The 16569-nt window shown below is 54.9% G+C and overlaps 1 protein-coding gene across 1 annotated transcript in view; it reads left to right on the top strand.

The window, feature by feature from the left end:
* The window catches only part of MYO1E (myosin IE), a 153409-nt gene that overhangs the window by 119207 nt on the left and 17633 nt on the right, over positions 1-16569 (top strand). Inside the window, 4 exon segments of the mRNA XM_030577662.1 lie at positions 7389-7435; positions 7438-7545; positions 8887-8924; positions 8926-8980. Of these exon segments, the coding sequence (XP_030433522.1) occupies positions 7389-7435; positions 7438-7545; positions 8887-8924; positions 8926-8980 (248 nt within the window).

The raw sequence follows: 16569 nt of genomic DNA, 5'->3' as shown, positions 1-16569 counted from the left end.
CTAAGAAGGGAGAATTCTCTTCAGTCCTATTATGTTCTCCTTGGCCTTACCCTAGAGATGCTGAAGTACTACACTGATGCATGTGATATACCTGCTTAGATACCTAATGGGAAAGAAAAGGCGAGAGTGATGGGTGGTTGGTTGAAAAGGGGTCTCTCATTTAGGGTAGGAGTTTATATTTTTGGGGACAGAAGCCTGCAGGGATCAGTGGGGGTAGCTTGGATAAGTGTCTGAACTTCTAGATGCTATCCAAAGAAAACTCCCGATGTTAGAGAACTTGGATTTGTAGGATTTTGTTTGCATGTTGGGCTGGTTTTTGCTTTAAGGGCATTCTGGAAACCATATCAATAAAATTGCATCTTGCTAATACTCCAATGAAGTAAACAAATTAATGACATTGAGCCTGGAGTTTGCATATCTGTTTTATTCCAGTCAAAGCAGGGTAAGAATTATTTTAGGGGAGGAATATCATTTTAGCTTGATAATAACATGGGTGAGTAGGAAAAAATGTAAAGGTTGCATACAGTCATATAGACTGGGAATCAAAAGCCAGTAACAGAGGTGGTTTGGGTTTTGCCATTGTAAAAAGCAATGCATAACAACTGAGGTTTTGGACATCATGGCTGCCTGAGCCCATCTCTAGCTATAGTACATTGAAGGTATATGCATTTGCAGATACAAGCTGTGAACAAAACTGTTTCAGTTTTGATAGAGGCCTGTATCTCAAAGAAGGACATAAGTACACTTGCAAAAATGTACATGTTCCCATTGATCCCACAACAAAATGTATTTGCATGCATATCAGGTAATACCCAAATACCCATAAGTGTACGACACCCGTAACATGCACTGATGCAGGATTCTGCAGGTACACTGGGTGATGTGTTAGATAATATATACATCTGTTGTTCAAACCTTTGAACATTTGTCCTCAAAACTCCATTGATAGCATCTTATACCTTGTATAACCTTTTTGTAGTTTCCCAAGAACAGTTAATGATGTCACGTAGTACACAAAAAGGCATGAAACCATGTTTTGTTCAGTTTAAAATACTGACAAAGACGGTTACTCACCTTTGTAACTGTTGTTCTTCGAGATGTGTTGCTCACATCCATTCCAGTTAGGTGTGCGCGCCGCGCGTGCACGTTAGTCGGAAACTTTTTTACCCTAGCAACTCCAGTGGGCCGGCAGGTCGCCCCCTAGAGTGGCGCCGCCATGGCGCTCTATATATACCCCTGCCGGCCCGCCCGCTCCTCAGTTCCTTCTTGCCGGCTACTCCGACAGTGGGGAAGGAGGGCGGGTGTGGAATGGATGTGAGCAACACATCTCGAAGAACAACAGTTACAAAGGTGAGTAACCGTCTTTTCTCTTCGAGTGATTTGCTCACATCCATTCCAGTTAGGTGACTCCCAAGCCATACCTAGGCGGTGGGGTCGGAGTGAGAAGTCGCGGCCCGGAGCACCGCAGTTCCGAAGGCCGCATCCTCCCTCGACTGCTGGACCAGGGCGTAGTGGGAAGCAAAAGTGTGGACCGATGACCAGGTCGCTGCCCGACAGATTCACTGGATGGGCACATGGGCTAGGAAAGCCAGCGGATGCCGCCTGCGCCCTGGTAGAATGCGCAGTCACACGGCCCGCAGGGACATGGGCCAAAGTCATAACAAGTCCTGATACAGGACGTAACCAAGAGGATATCCTAGGGAGGAGATAGGAAGACCTTTTCATACGATCTGCTACCGCCACGAAAAGCTGGGGGGATTTTTCGGAAGGGCTTAGTCCTGTCTATGTAGAACGCGAGAGCCCTACGGACATCCAGCGAGTGGAGCTGCTGCTCCCTGCCTGAGGAGTGACGGTTTTGGGAAAAAAACCGGAAGGAAAATCTCTTGGGTTGACATGGAAGGCTGAGACCACCCTGGGCAGAAAAAGCAGGGTGTGGTCTCAGCTGCACCTTGTCCTTGTGGAAGACCGTAATATGGGGGGTTACCACAAGAAGCTCGGAGCTACGACACCGTCTAGCTGAGGTGACAGCACTAGAAAGGCAGTTTTTCCAAGAGAGGTAGAGCAGGGAGCAAGTAGCTAACGGCTCAAAGGGGGGCCCCATGAGCCGGGACAACACCAGGTTAAGATCCCAGGTGGGAGCAGGGGGACGGACGTTAGGGACTAAACGTTCCAGCCCTTTAAGGAATCTCGACACCGTCGGGTGGGAAAAAACGGAGCGACCCGTCCGCACCGGGTGAAAGGTGGAGATAGCAGCTAGGTGGACTCGCAACGACGATAAGGCCAGACCTTGCCCCTTGAGGGACAAAACGTAGTCTAATATTTCGGAAACCGAAACTTCCATAGGGCGGAGATTTCTCTCTACGCACCAACAGGAGAAGCGCTTCCATTTCGCTGAATACGTGGCTCTTGTGGCCGGTTTCCTGCTGCTCAAGAGCACCTCTCTCACAGGCGTGGAGCATCGCAGCTCTGGGCCCAGTCAGCCACGCAGGAGCAACGACGCTAGGTGCAGCGACTGCAGGTCTGGGTGACAAAGGGTCCCGTGGTCCTGGGGTAATCAGGTCCGGATGAAGGGGCAGGGGAACTGGGTCGGCTATGGCCAAGTCCAGCAGCATGGTGTACCAGTGCTGCCTGGGCACGCCGGGGCTACCAGATCACGAGCGCCTTGTCCCCTGCGCACCTTCAGGAGGACCTTGTGGACAGAGGGAAGGGGGGGGAAAATGCCTAGTACAGGTGGGTCGACACCGGATGAGGAAGGCGTCCCCCTATCGACCCCGGTTCCCTGCCCTGAAAGAGCAGAATGCTGGGCACTTCCTGTTCCCCCTGGACGCAAAGAGGTCCACCCGGGGATAACCCCACCTCCGGAAAATGGAGAGAGCGACATCCGGGCGAAGGGACCACTCGTGCGACAGGAAGGATCTGCTCAGTCGATCTGCCAGAGTGTTCGTACTCCAGGAGGAAGGAAGCCCTGAGGTGAACGGCGAGCGGGCTACGCAAAAGGTCCCAGAGACGTATCGCCTCGTGGCACAGGGAGGAGCCTGGTGCCGCCCTGCTTGTTTGATATAGTACAATCGTAGTCGTGTTGTCCGAACCGGCGACACAACAACCCGAAGTTGATGACAAAACGCTTGACAATCAAGGCGGACCGCTCTCAACTCCGTTGTTCTGTTAGCCCCACCTCCTCTGACCACAGCCCTGTGTCCGCCAGGTCCCCATTGGCCCCCCATCCCCAGATCTGAGGCATCCGTTTGTCGGGATACCGATGGCTGAGAGGGGTGAAAGGGAAGACCCGCACATAACACGGACTGGTCCACCCCAGCCGAGGAGTCAAGACCTCTGTGGGATTGTGACTAAATGTCCTAAAGGTTGCCTTTGCGCCTGTAACGGCTGATAGCCACCGCTGAGAGGCCTCATGTGAGCCGAGCGTAGCCGGTCACAAAAGTGCACGCTGCCATGTGGCCTACAGGGTTAGACATGTCTTACTGACGTCAACGGTGCTGACCGCACACGCTGACCATCGCCGCCATGGTCCTGGAAACCGTTGCAAGGCAGCGAGGCCCTGGCCATCGTGGGCGTCCCAAGACCGCCCCGTAAATTCCACTTTTTGCGTGGGCCTCAGAGTGGATTTTGTCTGTGTTTATCAGAAGACCCAGACTTGCAAATACGGCGGTGATCAGGCGACATGGCTGCTGACCTGCTGCCTCCGACTGCCCGCCGAATCAACCAGTCGTCCAATAGGAACACGTGTACACGGTTGCGTCGAAGATTGCGCCACGACAACGGCCATGCTTTTGTAAACACCCTTGGGCCGTGACGGCCAAAGGGAGACTGCAAACTGATAAGAAGAGCCCCCCAACGAAGCGGAGAAAGCGTCTGTGGCGCGCCAATGGCAATATGAAACGCGTCCTGCTGTCGAGGCGGCGTACCAGTCTCCCCGGATCCAGGATGGAATAATGGGCCCCAGGATACATGCGGAACTTCACTTCACGAGGTATTTGTTGAGTTCTCGCAGGTCGAGGATAGGCCTTGAGGCCCCCCCCTTGGCCTTGGGGATCAGGAAAGTAGCGGGAATAAACCCCTTGCCTTTCTCGTTTTCCGGAACCGCCTCTATGGCTCCTTTGCTGAGGAGCGTCTGCACCTCCTGTCGAAGGAATTGCTCGTGAGAGGGGTCCCTGAAGAGGGACGAGGAAGGAGGGCGGGAAGGAGGAAACGAACAAACTGCAGGCGGGTATCCCGTCTGCACCAGGTTAAGGACCCAGCGGTCCGATGTTATTTGGGACCACGCCGGGAGTAAAACGAAAGGCGGTTTGAAACGGGGGGAAAAGGATCCATAGGGGAAACTGCTACAGCGCCCTCGGGCGCACCTTCAAAATGAAGGCTTAGGACCAGGCGGGGGTTTCGAGGAGCCTTGGTTCTGCCCCCCTTGGTTCCCAGACTGCCTGCGCCTGCCGTTCCTGCCGCGGCGGCCTGTAAGGGTCCTGCCGCTGGCGGAACTGGGAAACGGCCTACGGTACGGCTGTTGCTGTGGCCTAAAGGTGTCTACGCTGCGTCACGGGGGTTGCATCCCGAGGGACCGCGCAATGACCCGGTTGTCCTTCAGACTCTTGAGTCTGGGGTCTGTCTTTTCCGAAAACAGGCCTGGCCTTCGAAAGGAAGGTCCTGTATCGTGTGCTGGAGCTCTGGCGGAAGGCCGGAAACCTGCAGCCAGGAGATGCGACGCATCGTAACTCCCGACGCGAGGGTACGGCAGCCGAGTCCGCAGCGTCCCAGGATGCTTGTAAGGCCCGTGCGCGGCGACCTTTTTGCCCTCGTCCAGGATGGCCGTAAACTCCTGGCGACATCCTGTGGCAGCAGCTCTTTAAATTTGTCCACTGCCACCCAGGAGTTAAAAGCGTACCTGCTCAGCAGGGCCTGCTGATTAGAGACCCTGAGCTGCAGGGCCCCAGCCGAATATACCTTACGGCCAAGGAGGTCCATCCGCCTGGCCTCTCTGGATTTGGGGGCCGGAGCCTCCTGGCCGTGACGCTCCCTATCGTTCACGCGACTGCACCACCAGTGAACCGGGAGTCGGGTGAACGTGCAAGTATTCATACCCCTTGGAAGGGGCCATGTACTTTCTCTCGACTCCTTTCGCTGTCGGAGGGATGGAGGCCGGGGACTGCCAGATAGTATCGGCATTGGCCTGAATGGTCCGTACAAAGGGCAGGGCGACCCTGGTGGGAGCATCCGAAGAAGGATGGTAACAATCGGTCCTCTATCTCCGAGACCTCCTCTGCCTGCAGACTCAGGTTTTGGGCCAACCGCCTGAGGAGGTCCTGGTGCGCCCTGAGATCCAGCGGGGGGGGCTGTTGGAGGAGTACCCGCCACCGCCTCATCCGGGAGGAGATGAGAGACCCCAGGCACGATAGTGTCCAACTGAGGGTCTTCCTCAGCCCTCGCCTCTACCTCCGGAGCCACAGCGAGTCCTGCTGTTTGGACCCTTCCTCCTCCTCCGGGGAGGGAGGGGGCGAGACAAGGAGGCTTCAGGGGCCCTACGCTCCGCATTCGCGCGGTGTGGGAGGGAGCTGCTGGGGGCCCTGGGCCTGATGGTATGCCCAGGGTGTCCAGAATCCCCACTGTGGTGGCCTTGGTCTTCCAGCGGCGGATCCCCGAAGAGCGCCGCCTGCCGGTCGGTGCCGAGCGCATACGCACTGTCCGCCTGCGAAGATACGGACGGCTGTCTCGAGGGCCACGCGGGGCCGACCCCGGATGGTACGGGCCGGCGCGGGCCGGCACGGAGGATCGTCTCGGTGCCGGGGACCGGTGCCGGGAGCGTATCGGTGCCGGGATCGGGACCGGACCTGGATCTGTCCACGGTGCCGGGATCCTGATCGGTACCGGGTGTCGCTTCGGTAGCGGGACCTGCCACCGGCTCGGTGCCGGGAGGTCGACCGGACCTACCACCGCTCGGCGCCGGGAGGTCGACCGAGACCGGGACCTGCCACCATCTCGGTGCCGGGAGGTCGACCGGGACCTACCACCGGCTCGCGCCGGGAGGTCGACCGAGACCGGGACCTGCCACCAGCTCGGTGCCGGGAGGTCTCACCGTGCGGCGAGTAGCGATGGGACCTGCTCCTGGAGTTGCGGTGCCGGTGACGCCGACTGGAGCTTGACCGCGACCGTCCGGAGGTCGACCGTTGCCGCGTGCGACCGGTGCCGCTGAGGGGAGCGGTGCCGACTGCTCGAGCGGCGTCGGGATCTGGAGCGCCCAAGACGTCGGACCTAGATGGCGAAGGACTGTCCTCTGGGCGGCGCCGACATCATGGGCTTGCCCCTGGACACGACCCGCACCGGAGGTACCGGGGGTGGCAGCCGAGTGGGCTCCGTCAGGGCAATAAGGTCCCGAGCCGAGGCGAAGGTCTCCGTGTTGACGGGACCACTATCTCAACCCCAGATCTCATGGGGGAGCTCGGCGGCACCGGACTCAACGACCCGCCAGCCCGGGTCAACGGTGCTGACGGGCCGGCGGTGCCGCGGCCGATGTCGAGGCCGGCGCTCAAGCCGGGTCTGCCTGGCCGAGTAGCAGACTTCGACGGCCTAGGCTGTGATTCCGGTGCCGGAGAAGGTCGGTGCCGAGAGTCTTCTCGGTGCCGGAGCGATCCGGTGCCGGTGCCGAGACCACGGTCCGAAGTCGACGGGTCAAGTGCCGCCTCCATGAGGAGAGTTCGAGCCTCTGATCTCTCTCCTTTTTTGTCCTCGGCTTGAAAGCCTTACAGATGCGGCACTTGTCAACCTGTGCGATTCCCCGAGGCACTTCAGGCACGCTTCGTGGGGATCGCTGGTGGGCATGGGCTTCTTGCAGGCCGCACACTGCTTGAAGCCCGGCGAAACAGGCATGAGCCTGGCGCCGGGTGCCGGGAAGGGCTAAGCCCCCGGCCAAGAACTATTTAACAACTATTGACTAAACTATTTACTTAACAACACTAATTAACACTATATAGAACTAGAGATAAGCGATTGAAAACTAGGAGAGCTAGGACGTGGAGGACAGCTAAGCCGCGCTCCACAGTTCCAACGACCGACACGGCGGTAAGAAGGAACTGAGGAGCGGGCGGGCCGGCAGGGGTATATATAGAGCGCCATGGCGGCGCCACTCTAGGGGGCGACCTGCCGGCCCACTGGAGTTGCTAGGGTAAAAAAGTTTCCGACGAACGTGCGCGCCGCGCGTGCACGTCTAACTGGAATGGATGTGAGCAATCACTCGAAGAAGAAGATACAATTTCTTAGCTATAGCTATCAGTGAGATTCTGTTTATTTTTTCCCATTTTAAAGCTATCTGTTGGTTAGTGATGTTCCTGGGTCTTTATATGTGAATGCTTCTCTTTTTGTCTCTGTGTATGTGCTTGCATTAGACTTGAAGTGAAGCTGAAGAAGGAGAATTGGGGACCATGGAGTGCAGGCGTTCTCGCCAAGTGCAATTTATGCAAGGCCAAGGAGATTTAGTTATTCTCAAGCCAAGTAACAAGATGCTGCAGGTCAGCATTGGACCAGGACTACCAAAGAATTCCCGTAAGTATGAATTTCCCTTTGACTGTCCTTCTGAATGGATCAGAGTCTTGATTTTGTCTGTTCATTTTACTTTTATTTCTCGGTCTCTTCCCTATCCTATGTTCTTCGTTGTTTCTCTGTAGCATTCACAGGAAGAGTAGATTGCAGACTGTAACACTGCAACATACTTGCCTGTCCTTGTACAGCCTTTGTTGGATTCACTATTAATTTAGCAGTGCACACTGACTGCTGGTGGAAGCCTCTGAAACTCATGGCCCTGGGACATAAGACATCTGGTCTTGTAGCATGGGACAGAACACAAGTGGCAGATCAGACATTCATCCCATCCACAAAGGGCATCCTCTTCCACAAAATCCACAGAGAACCCTTTTCTGGTTTGCGAATCCATGTCTGAGGAGGGAGACAGGCTGGGCTAGGAGAAAAAGGTGCCAATACCAAATTATGGAGTGATACAACAGCAAGGAATCAGCTCCAATGTAGTACCTGAGGATGCATTAACTTTGCCTCAGAGCACCTCTGTGCTGTGAAGCCTGCCTACCTCCTGTAAGGGGGTTCTGAAGACAGCAGGAGGAAGCCTCATTTGCATTGCTCCTTGCTTCCTTGGAGTCTTACCATTGGAGTAAGAAAGAGCCACAGATATAAAACCTTGTAATAACCTGTTGTCAAATGTTTGAGCCTCTCAAACAGGAGCTTAAGTTTTGTGCACATCATGAGTTATTTTCAAACCATATTTAGCCTGCTTTGTTCCTTTGTTTTTATAGCTATGGAATACAGCCCTCTACCTCTCATGCTTCCTTAACACACACACACAATTTTCTCTACAGCCCTTTAATTCAAAAACAGAAGGTGAGTTCTCAGCCACAATTTGACCAGCTTGTGCCACTCCAGTGGTGCAAAGGAGTCATAAAGGCAGCTGGTGAAGGATTCTGACATGGGGAAATCTTCTGGTGGCACAGAGCTGCAGTAACTCTTGGCATAGTGGACTTATAAAGAAATTACTAGACAAAAAGGTGTGTTTGAAGCACCATTATGCCAACTGTCCTTGGCTTTTGGAACATTCCTTGGGGCTAATGGCAGTTGGGTGCCACTTAGACCAGCTTTATGATTAAAGCTCACCTGGACCACAGCTGGCCCCAGGACTGGGTGAGTTTGTTAAAATGGCATTAAGTTACCTTTGATTCCCCAGCCCTTCAAGTGCTATGCTAAGCACAGGTTGGCCAAAACTTGAATTTCAAATGGCTCCCTCTGATCAAGAATGAGGAGCTGACATTCAGCATAAAGTGTTTACTGAATGCTACACAGAGGATGGCAATCTGACAGAGCTTAACGTGTTTATTTTAGGCCCCACGAGACGGAACATTACCCAAAGCCAAGGGTATTTCTCATAGGACTCAAAGTCAGAATTACCCCATGAGGGCTGCTCCACCTCCCCCAGGTAAGTTATCTTATGCTTTGGCTAAGGTGGCATTCCAGACTCAATTTCTTTCTTTCAGGCCATAGCTGGGCATCATTCTCCAGAACGCTTTGCAGGGGGTTTCTCCTTCAGTTCCAAAAATATTTTTGAAATCACCATAACTGAAATGTGCATGTTTAATTAGGCTCCTCAGTGTGATAGGCATTACATCAAACCAGTCCTTCAAATCCACTGGGACTTACTCTGAGACTAGTATTCAGCTGGAGGTGTCTCATGTCAATTGTCATGGATTCCAGCATATATAGCCTCTTGCAACAAAACACTGAATGTGCAGTTGCTTCTATGCATCTTCCACTTTAAGACACAGTATATACACAGCACAGGGCTAGACAGTACTCAGCCTTGTCACTGCACTCTCATTAGCACACATAATGGAACTGGACTTGTGCCTCATTCCCTTGCTTTTATATAAAAGCTGTTGCATATGAGCTGTGCCAGTACATCGGTGCAGAAGAGACAGTCTCTCTACAAGATGTTCTCCCCTTGGGGTTGAATAAACTAGTTCCCTGCATAGTATCTGTGCTAGTAAGTAGTGTGCAGAGTTGAACCCTAGATTGAGATCACTAAGCTGTGTCTGTTATTTTCATTTTTGCCCTTAAATAAGAATTTAGAGTGTGAGTTTACAGGAAAGAACACTATTTTATTTACTTAACACATCCCAAGATGTCCTTTTTCAATAAGGAGCAGCCACTTACTTAGAAAAGTACAATGTTAGGAGAAAGCTTTAGACATGAAGTTGACACTCTGCCAGATTGAATAATAAAGTCTAAATCATGCAATACTGACTCAGGCAAGACAAAGTTCAGTGAGAGTCTCAGACAAAGGATTGCATGGAATGGTTTCCAAGATGCCAAGCCTGTTTACAGCAATAGGGTGCTTGCACTGCGGTAGTTAAGGTTGGGAGCACATTTCTTTTGCAAAACACTAATTCTGAATGTTTGTAATTAGGCAGTACATAATTTGTTCAGGGTTACATGAAATGTCAACCCAGCAGCAGCTTGTTTGTTTTTAAAAATATTTGCAAACTCTCTTGTCAGTGTTTAAGAATCAGGAATGCAAAGGACAGCCACATTGAGTTCAGATCTTATAGTGGCCCTTATGCTCTGAAGCATCCATAGTTCAATAGCAGTTGTGGGTGTAATGGGAGAACTCACCCAGGAGCCAGCACTGGCAGTCCACACCGTTGCATCTCTGCCTGTTCCCTGAAGGAGGTTTTAATAAGTCCACAGAATTTGTATCTTGAACATCACCCCTTTAGAATTATGTTTAATTTAGTGATCTGTCTCAGCTTTAGACATGAAGGCTACTATTAACATTATCCTTTTTTTCTGAAATACTAAGTGGCTACTCTCATTTAAAGAGAGCATTTTGCAAAGAAATCTTGCGAAGCATTAGGTGAACAAAATATTGTTCTGTCCTGCAAGTTTATAACAAATAAGATTAATTTAGAGTAAGGGTTCAGGTGAAAATAAGAGGACCCTACTGACGTCCATCTAGGTTCAACTCTGAACACTACTGACTAGCACAGTGACATGCTGAGATCTAGTTTTATTCAACCCCAAAGATGGGCTGAGTCAACCTTAATCCATCAACCCAGTTACATCCAAGCTCCTTACCAGCAGCAAGGCCTTTATGACCCAGAACCTTCTTCTGGAGTCAGGGTTCTTCTTGGCAATAGCTAGGGAATAGTCCCTCCTCTCAGGTCAAGGTCCTCCCATGGAGGCTGAACCAGAAGGACCCTTTTTCAGGACAGCTTATGATTTCCTGCTGAAACTCTCCTACCTAGGAGCATTCTCCCTGGGTTTCCATTGCTAGTGTGGCCCCAGATGCCTTCTGTAGGAGGACTGCTCTTCCTATACTCTAGGAACCTCTGTTCTCCTAGTTTTCTACCCTCCACCTCACCAATACCTTCCCTTTTATCATGCCCAGGTGCTTCCCTACCTAATTAACTGCTTCCTAGTTACTCGGTGAGTTAATTAGTCCCAGGTGACCCTGAGTTGCCTCATTCCCCTTGTGAAGTCTCTCAGAGGCAGGCTGAGCCCCTGACTCCTACAGAGAGCTAGCTGCCCTCTGACATCCGTCCAGATCTGTACTGGGTCACTTCAACATTTTTTGTTTAAAAAAGATTTTTTTAATAGCCATTTAACATACGAAAGCTATGTGCTGCTCATGCAGTGTGTTCTTTATCAATCCACCTGTGCAAGAAAAGAGACGGTTACTCACCTTTGTAACTGTTGTTCTTCGAGATGTGTTGCTCACATCCATTCCAGTTAGGTGTGCGCGCCGCGTGTGCACGTTCGTCGGAAACTTTTTACCCTAGCAACTCCAGTGGGCCGGCAGGTCGCCCCCTGGAGTGGCGCCGCCATGGCGCCCAATATATATCCCTGCCGGCCCGCCCGCTCCTCAGTTCCTTCTTGCCGGCTACTCCGACAGTGGGGAAGGAGGGGCGGGTGTGGAATGGATGTGAGCAACACATCTCGAAGAACAACAGTTACAAAGGTGAGTAACCGTCTTTTCTTCTTCGAGTGATTGCTCACATCCATTCCAGTTAGGTGACTCCCAAGCCATACCTAGGCGGTGGGGTCGGAGTGAGAAGTCGCGGCATGGAGCACTGCAGTTCCGAAGGCCGCATCCTCTCTCGACTGCTGTACCAGGGCGTAGTGGGAAGCAAAGGTGTGGACCGATGACCAGGTCGCTGCCCGACAGATTTCCTGGATGGGCACACGGGCAAGGAAGCCAGCGACGACGCCTGCGCCCTGGTAGAATGCGCAGTCACACGGCCCGTAGGGACATGGGCCAAGTCATAACAGGTCCTGATACAGGACGTAACCCACGAGGATAACCTCTGGGAGGAGATAGGAAGCCCTTTCATACGGTCCGCTACCGCCACGAAAAGCTGGGGGGATTTGCGGAAGGGTTTGGTCCTCTCTATGTAGAATGCGAGAGCTCTACGGACATCCAGCGAGTGGAGCTGCTGCTCCCTGCCTGAGGAGTGAGGTTTTGGGAAAAAAACCGGGGAGAAAAATCTCTTGGTTGACGTGGAAGGCTGAGACCACCTTGGGTAGAAAGGCAGGGTGTGGCCTAAGCTGCACCTTGTCTTTATGGAAGACCGTATATGGGGGGTCTACCACAAGGGCTCGGAGTTCCGACACCCGTCTAGCTGAGGTGATAGCTACTAGAAAGGCAGCCTTCCAAGAGAGGTAAAGCAGGGAGCAAGTAGCTAACGGCTCAAAGGGGGGCCCCATGAGCCGTTACAAACACCAGGTTAAGATCCCAGGTTGGAGCAGGGGGACGGACGTTAGGGAATAACCGTTCCAGCCCTTTAAGGAATCTCGACACCGTCGGGTGAGAAAAAACGGAGCGACCGTCTGCACCCGGGTGAAAGGTGGAGATAGCTGCTAGATGGACTCGCAACGACGATAAGGCCAGACCTTGCTCCTTGAGGGACCAAACATAGTCTAAGATTTCGGTTACCGAAACCTCCATAGGGCGGAGATTTCTCTCTACGCACCAACAGGAGAAGCGTTTCCATTTCGCCGAATATGTGGCTCTTGTGGACGGTTTCCTGCTGCTCAGAGCACCTCTCTCACAGGCGTGGAGCAGCGCAGCTCGGAACCAGTTAGCCACGCAGGAGCCACGCCGCTAGGTGCAGCGACTGCAGGTCTGGGTGACAGAGAGACCCGTGGTCCTGGGTAATCAGGTCCGGATGAAGGGGCAGGGGAACTGGGTCGGCTACGGCCAAGTCCAGCAGCATGGTGTACCAGTGCTGTCTGGGCCATGCCGGGGCCACCATGATCACACGAGCCCTGTCTCTGTGCACCTTCAGGAGACCTTGTGAACCAGAGGGAACGGAGGAAACGCATAGTACAGGTGGGTCGACCACTGGATGAGGAAGGCATCCGCTATCGACCCCGGCTCCCTGCCCTGAAAGGAGCAGAACGCTTGGCACTTCCTGTTCCCCTTGGACGCAAAGAGGTCCACCCGGGGATAACCCACCTCCGGAAAATGGAGAGAGCGACGTCCGGGCGAAGGGACCACTCATGTGACAGGAAGGATCTGCTCAATCGATCCGCCAGCGTGTTCCGTTCTCCGGGAAGGAAGGAAGCCCTGAGGTGAATGGAGTGGGCTACGCAAAAGCCCAGAGTCGTATCGCCTCGAGGCACAGGGAGGAGGACCTGGTGCCGCCCTGCTTGTTGATATAATACATGGTCGTCGTGTTGTCCGTGAACACGGCTACACAACGACCCTGAAGCTGATGACAAAACGTTTGGCAAGCAAGGCGGACCGCTCTCAACTCCCTCATGTTGATGTGTAGCCCCACCTCCTCCTGGGACCACAGGCCCTGCGTCCGCAGGGTCCCTAGGTGGGCCCCCCAGCCTAGATCTGAGGCATCCGTTGTCAGGGATACCGAGGGCTGAGACGGGTGAAAGGGAAGACCCGCACACAATACGGACTGGTCCAACCACCAGCCGAGGGAATCTAAGACCTTCTGGGGGATTGTGATTAACATGTCTAACGGTTGCCTTGCCGGCCTGTAATGACTGATAAGCCACAGCTGGAGAGGCCTCATGCGGAGCCGAGCGTAGTCGGTCACAAAGGTGCACGCCGCCATGTGGCCTAACAGGGTTAGACATGTCCTCACTGACGTCAACGGGGCTGACCGCAAGCGTTGAACGATCGCCGCCATGGTCTGGAACCGCTGCAGAGGCAGCGAGGCCCTGCCCACAGTGGCGTCCAGGACGGCCCCGATAAATTCCACCTTCTGAGTGGGCCTCAGGGTGGACTTGTCTGTGTTTATCAGAGGCCCAGACTCGCAAACATGCCGGTGATCACGCGGACATGGCTGTTCACCTGCTGTTCCGACGTGCCCCGAATCAACCAATCGTCCAGATAAGGGAACACGTGGACACGGTTGCGCCGAAGATGCGCCACGACAACTGCCATGCATTTGTAAACACCCTCGGGGCCGTGGACAGGCCCGAACGGGAGGACTGCAAATTGATAATGAAGAGCCCCCACAACGAAGCGGAAGGAAAGCGTCTGTGGCGCGGCCAAATGGCAATGTGGAAATACGCGTCCTGCATGTCGAGGGCGGCGTACCAGTCTCCCGGATCCAGGGATGGAATAATGGTCCCCAGGGATACCATGCGGAACTTCAACTTCACGAGGTATTTGTTGAGCTCTCGCAGGTCGAGGATAGGCCTGAGGCCCCCCTTGGCCTTGGGGATCAGAAAGTAGCGGGAATAAAACTCCTTGCCTTTCTCGTTTTCCGGAACCGCCTCTATAGCTCCTTTGCTGAGGAGCGTCTGCACCTCCTGCCGAAGGAATTGCTCGTGAGAGGGGTCCCTGAAGAGGGACGAGGAAGGAGGGCGGGAAGGAGGAAACGAAACAAACTGCAGGCGGTATCCCGTCTGCACCACGCTTAAAACCCAGCGGTCCGATGTTATTTGGGACCACGCCGGGAGGAAAAACGAAAGGCGGTTGGAAAACGGGGGGGAAGGATCCATAGGGGAAACTGTTACTGCGCCCTCGAGCGCACCTTCAAAATGAAGGCTTAGGACCAGGCGGGGGTTTTGAGGAGCCTTGGTTCTGCCCCCCTTGGTTCCCCGACTGCCTGCGCCTCCCGTTCCTGCCGCGGCGCCTGTAAAGGTCCTGCCGCTGGCGGAACTGGGAAAACGGCCTGCGTTGTTGTTGTGGCCGGAAGGGTCTACGCTGCGTCACGGGAGTGTGCCTCCCGAGGGACCGCATAACGACTCGGTTATCTTTCAGACTCTTGAGTCTGGGGTCTGTTTTGTCAGAAAACAGGCCCTGGCCTTCGAAAGGAAGGTCCTGTATAGTATGCTGGAGCTCCGGCGGAAGGCCGGAAACCTGCAGCCAGGAGATGCGACGCATCGTAACTCCTGATGCAAGGGTACGGGCAGCCGAGTCCGCAGCGTCCAAGGAGGCTTGCAAGGCCGTGCGTGCGACCTTCTTGCCTTCGTCCAAGATGGCCGTAAACTCTTGGCGAGCATCCTGTGGCAGCAGCTCCTTAAATTTGTCCACTTCCACCCAGGAATCAAAGGCATATCTGCTCAGCAGGGCCTGCTGGTTGGAGACCCTGAGCTGCAGCGCCCCAGCCGAATACACCTTACGGCCAAGGAGGTCCATCCGCCTGGCCTCTCTTGATTTGGGGGCTGGAGCCTCCTGGCCATGACGCTCCCTATCGTTCACTGATTGAACCACCAGTGAACACGGAGTCGGGTGTACATGGAGATATTCGTATCCCCTAGAAGGGGCCATGTACTTCCTCTCGACGCCTTTTGCTGTCGGAGGGATGGAGGCCGGAGACTGCCAGATGGTGTTGGCGTTGGCCTGGATGGTTCGTATAAAGGGCAGGGCGACCCTGGTGGGAGCATCAGAAGAGAGGATGGTTACAATTGGATCCTCTATCTCCGAGACCTCCTCCGCCTGCAGACTCAGATTTTGAGCCAATCGCCTGAGGAGGTCTTGGTGCGCCCTGAGATCCAGCGGGGGGGGACTGTTGGAGGAGGTACCCGCCACCGCCTCATCCGTGGAGGAGGATGATGAGACCCCCTGCACGAGAGTGTCTAACTGAGGGTCTTCCTCAGCCCTCGCCTCTGCCTCCGGAGCCACAGCGGAGTCCTGCTGCTTGGACCCTTCCTCCCCTTCCGGGGAGGGAGGGGGGCGAGACAACGAGGCTTCCGGGGCCCTACGCTCCGCAGTCGCCGGCCTAGCAGGGAGCTGCTGGGGGCCCTGGGCCTGATGGTACGCCCAGGGTGTCCAGAATCCCCACTGTTGTGGGCCTTGGTCCTGCAGCGGCGGATCACCAAACAGCGCCGCCTGCCGGTCGGTGCCCAGCGCATAGCCGCTGTCCGTCTGGGAGGATACGGACGGCTGTCTCGAGGGCCACGGTGGGGCCGACCCTGGATGGTACGGGTCTGCGCGGGCCGGCACGGAGGATCGTCTCGGTGCCGGGGACCGGTGCCGGGAGTCATATCGGTGCCGGGATCGGGATCGGGACCGGGTTCTGTCACGGTGCCGGGATCCTGATCGGTACCGGGCGCCGCTTCGGTGCCGGGACCTGCCACCAGCTCGGTGCCGGGAGGTCGACCGGGACCTGCCACCAGCTCGGTGCCGGGAGGTCGACCGGGACCTGCCACCAGCTCGGTGCCGGGAGGTCGAGCGAGACCGGGACCGGGACCTGCCACCAGCTCGGTGCCGGGAGGTCGACCGGTGCGGCGAGTAGCGTCGGGACCTGCTCCTGGAGTCGCGGTGCCGGTGTCGCCGACTGGAGCCTGACCGCGACCGCCTCGATGCCGACCGTTGCCGCGAGTGCGACTGGTACCGCTGAGGGGAGCGGTGCCGGGACTGCGAGCGGCGTCGGGATCTGGAGCGCCCAAGACGTCGGGACCTGGATCGGGAACGACTGTCTCTGGGCAGCGCCGACATCATGGGCTTGCCTCTGGACACGACCCGCACCGGAGGTACCGGGGGTGGCAGCCGAGTGGGCTCAGTCAGGGCAATAAGGTCCCGAGCCGAGGCGAAGGTCT

Source organism: Gopherus evgoodei, chromosome 10 (genome assembly GCF_007399415.2).
Source record: "Gopherus evgoodei ecotype Sinaloan lineage chromosome 10, rGopEvg1_v1.p, whole genome shotgun sequence".
In the NCBI taxonomy this organism is placed as follows: domain Eukaryota; kingdom Metazoa; phylum Chordata; order Testudines; family Testudinidae; genus Gopherus; species Gopherus evgoodei.
Note: the sequence above shows the minus strand (reverse complement) of the source record. Positions and strands in the feature narration are given on the sequence as shown.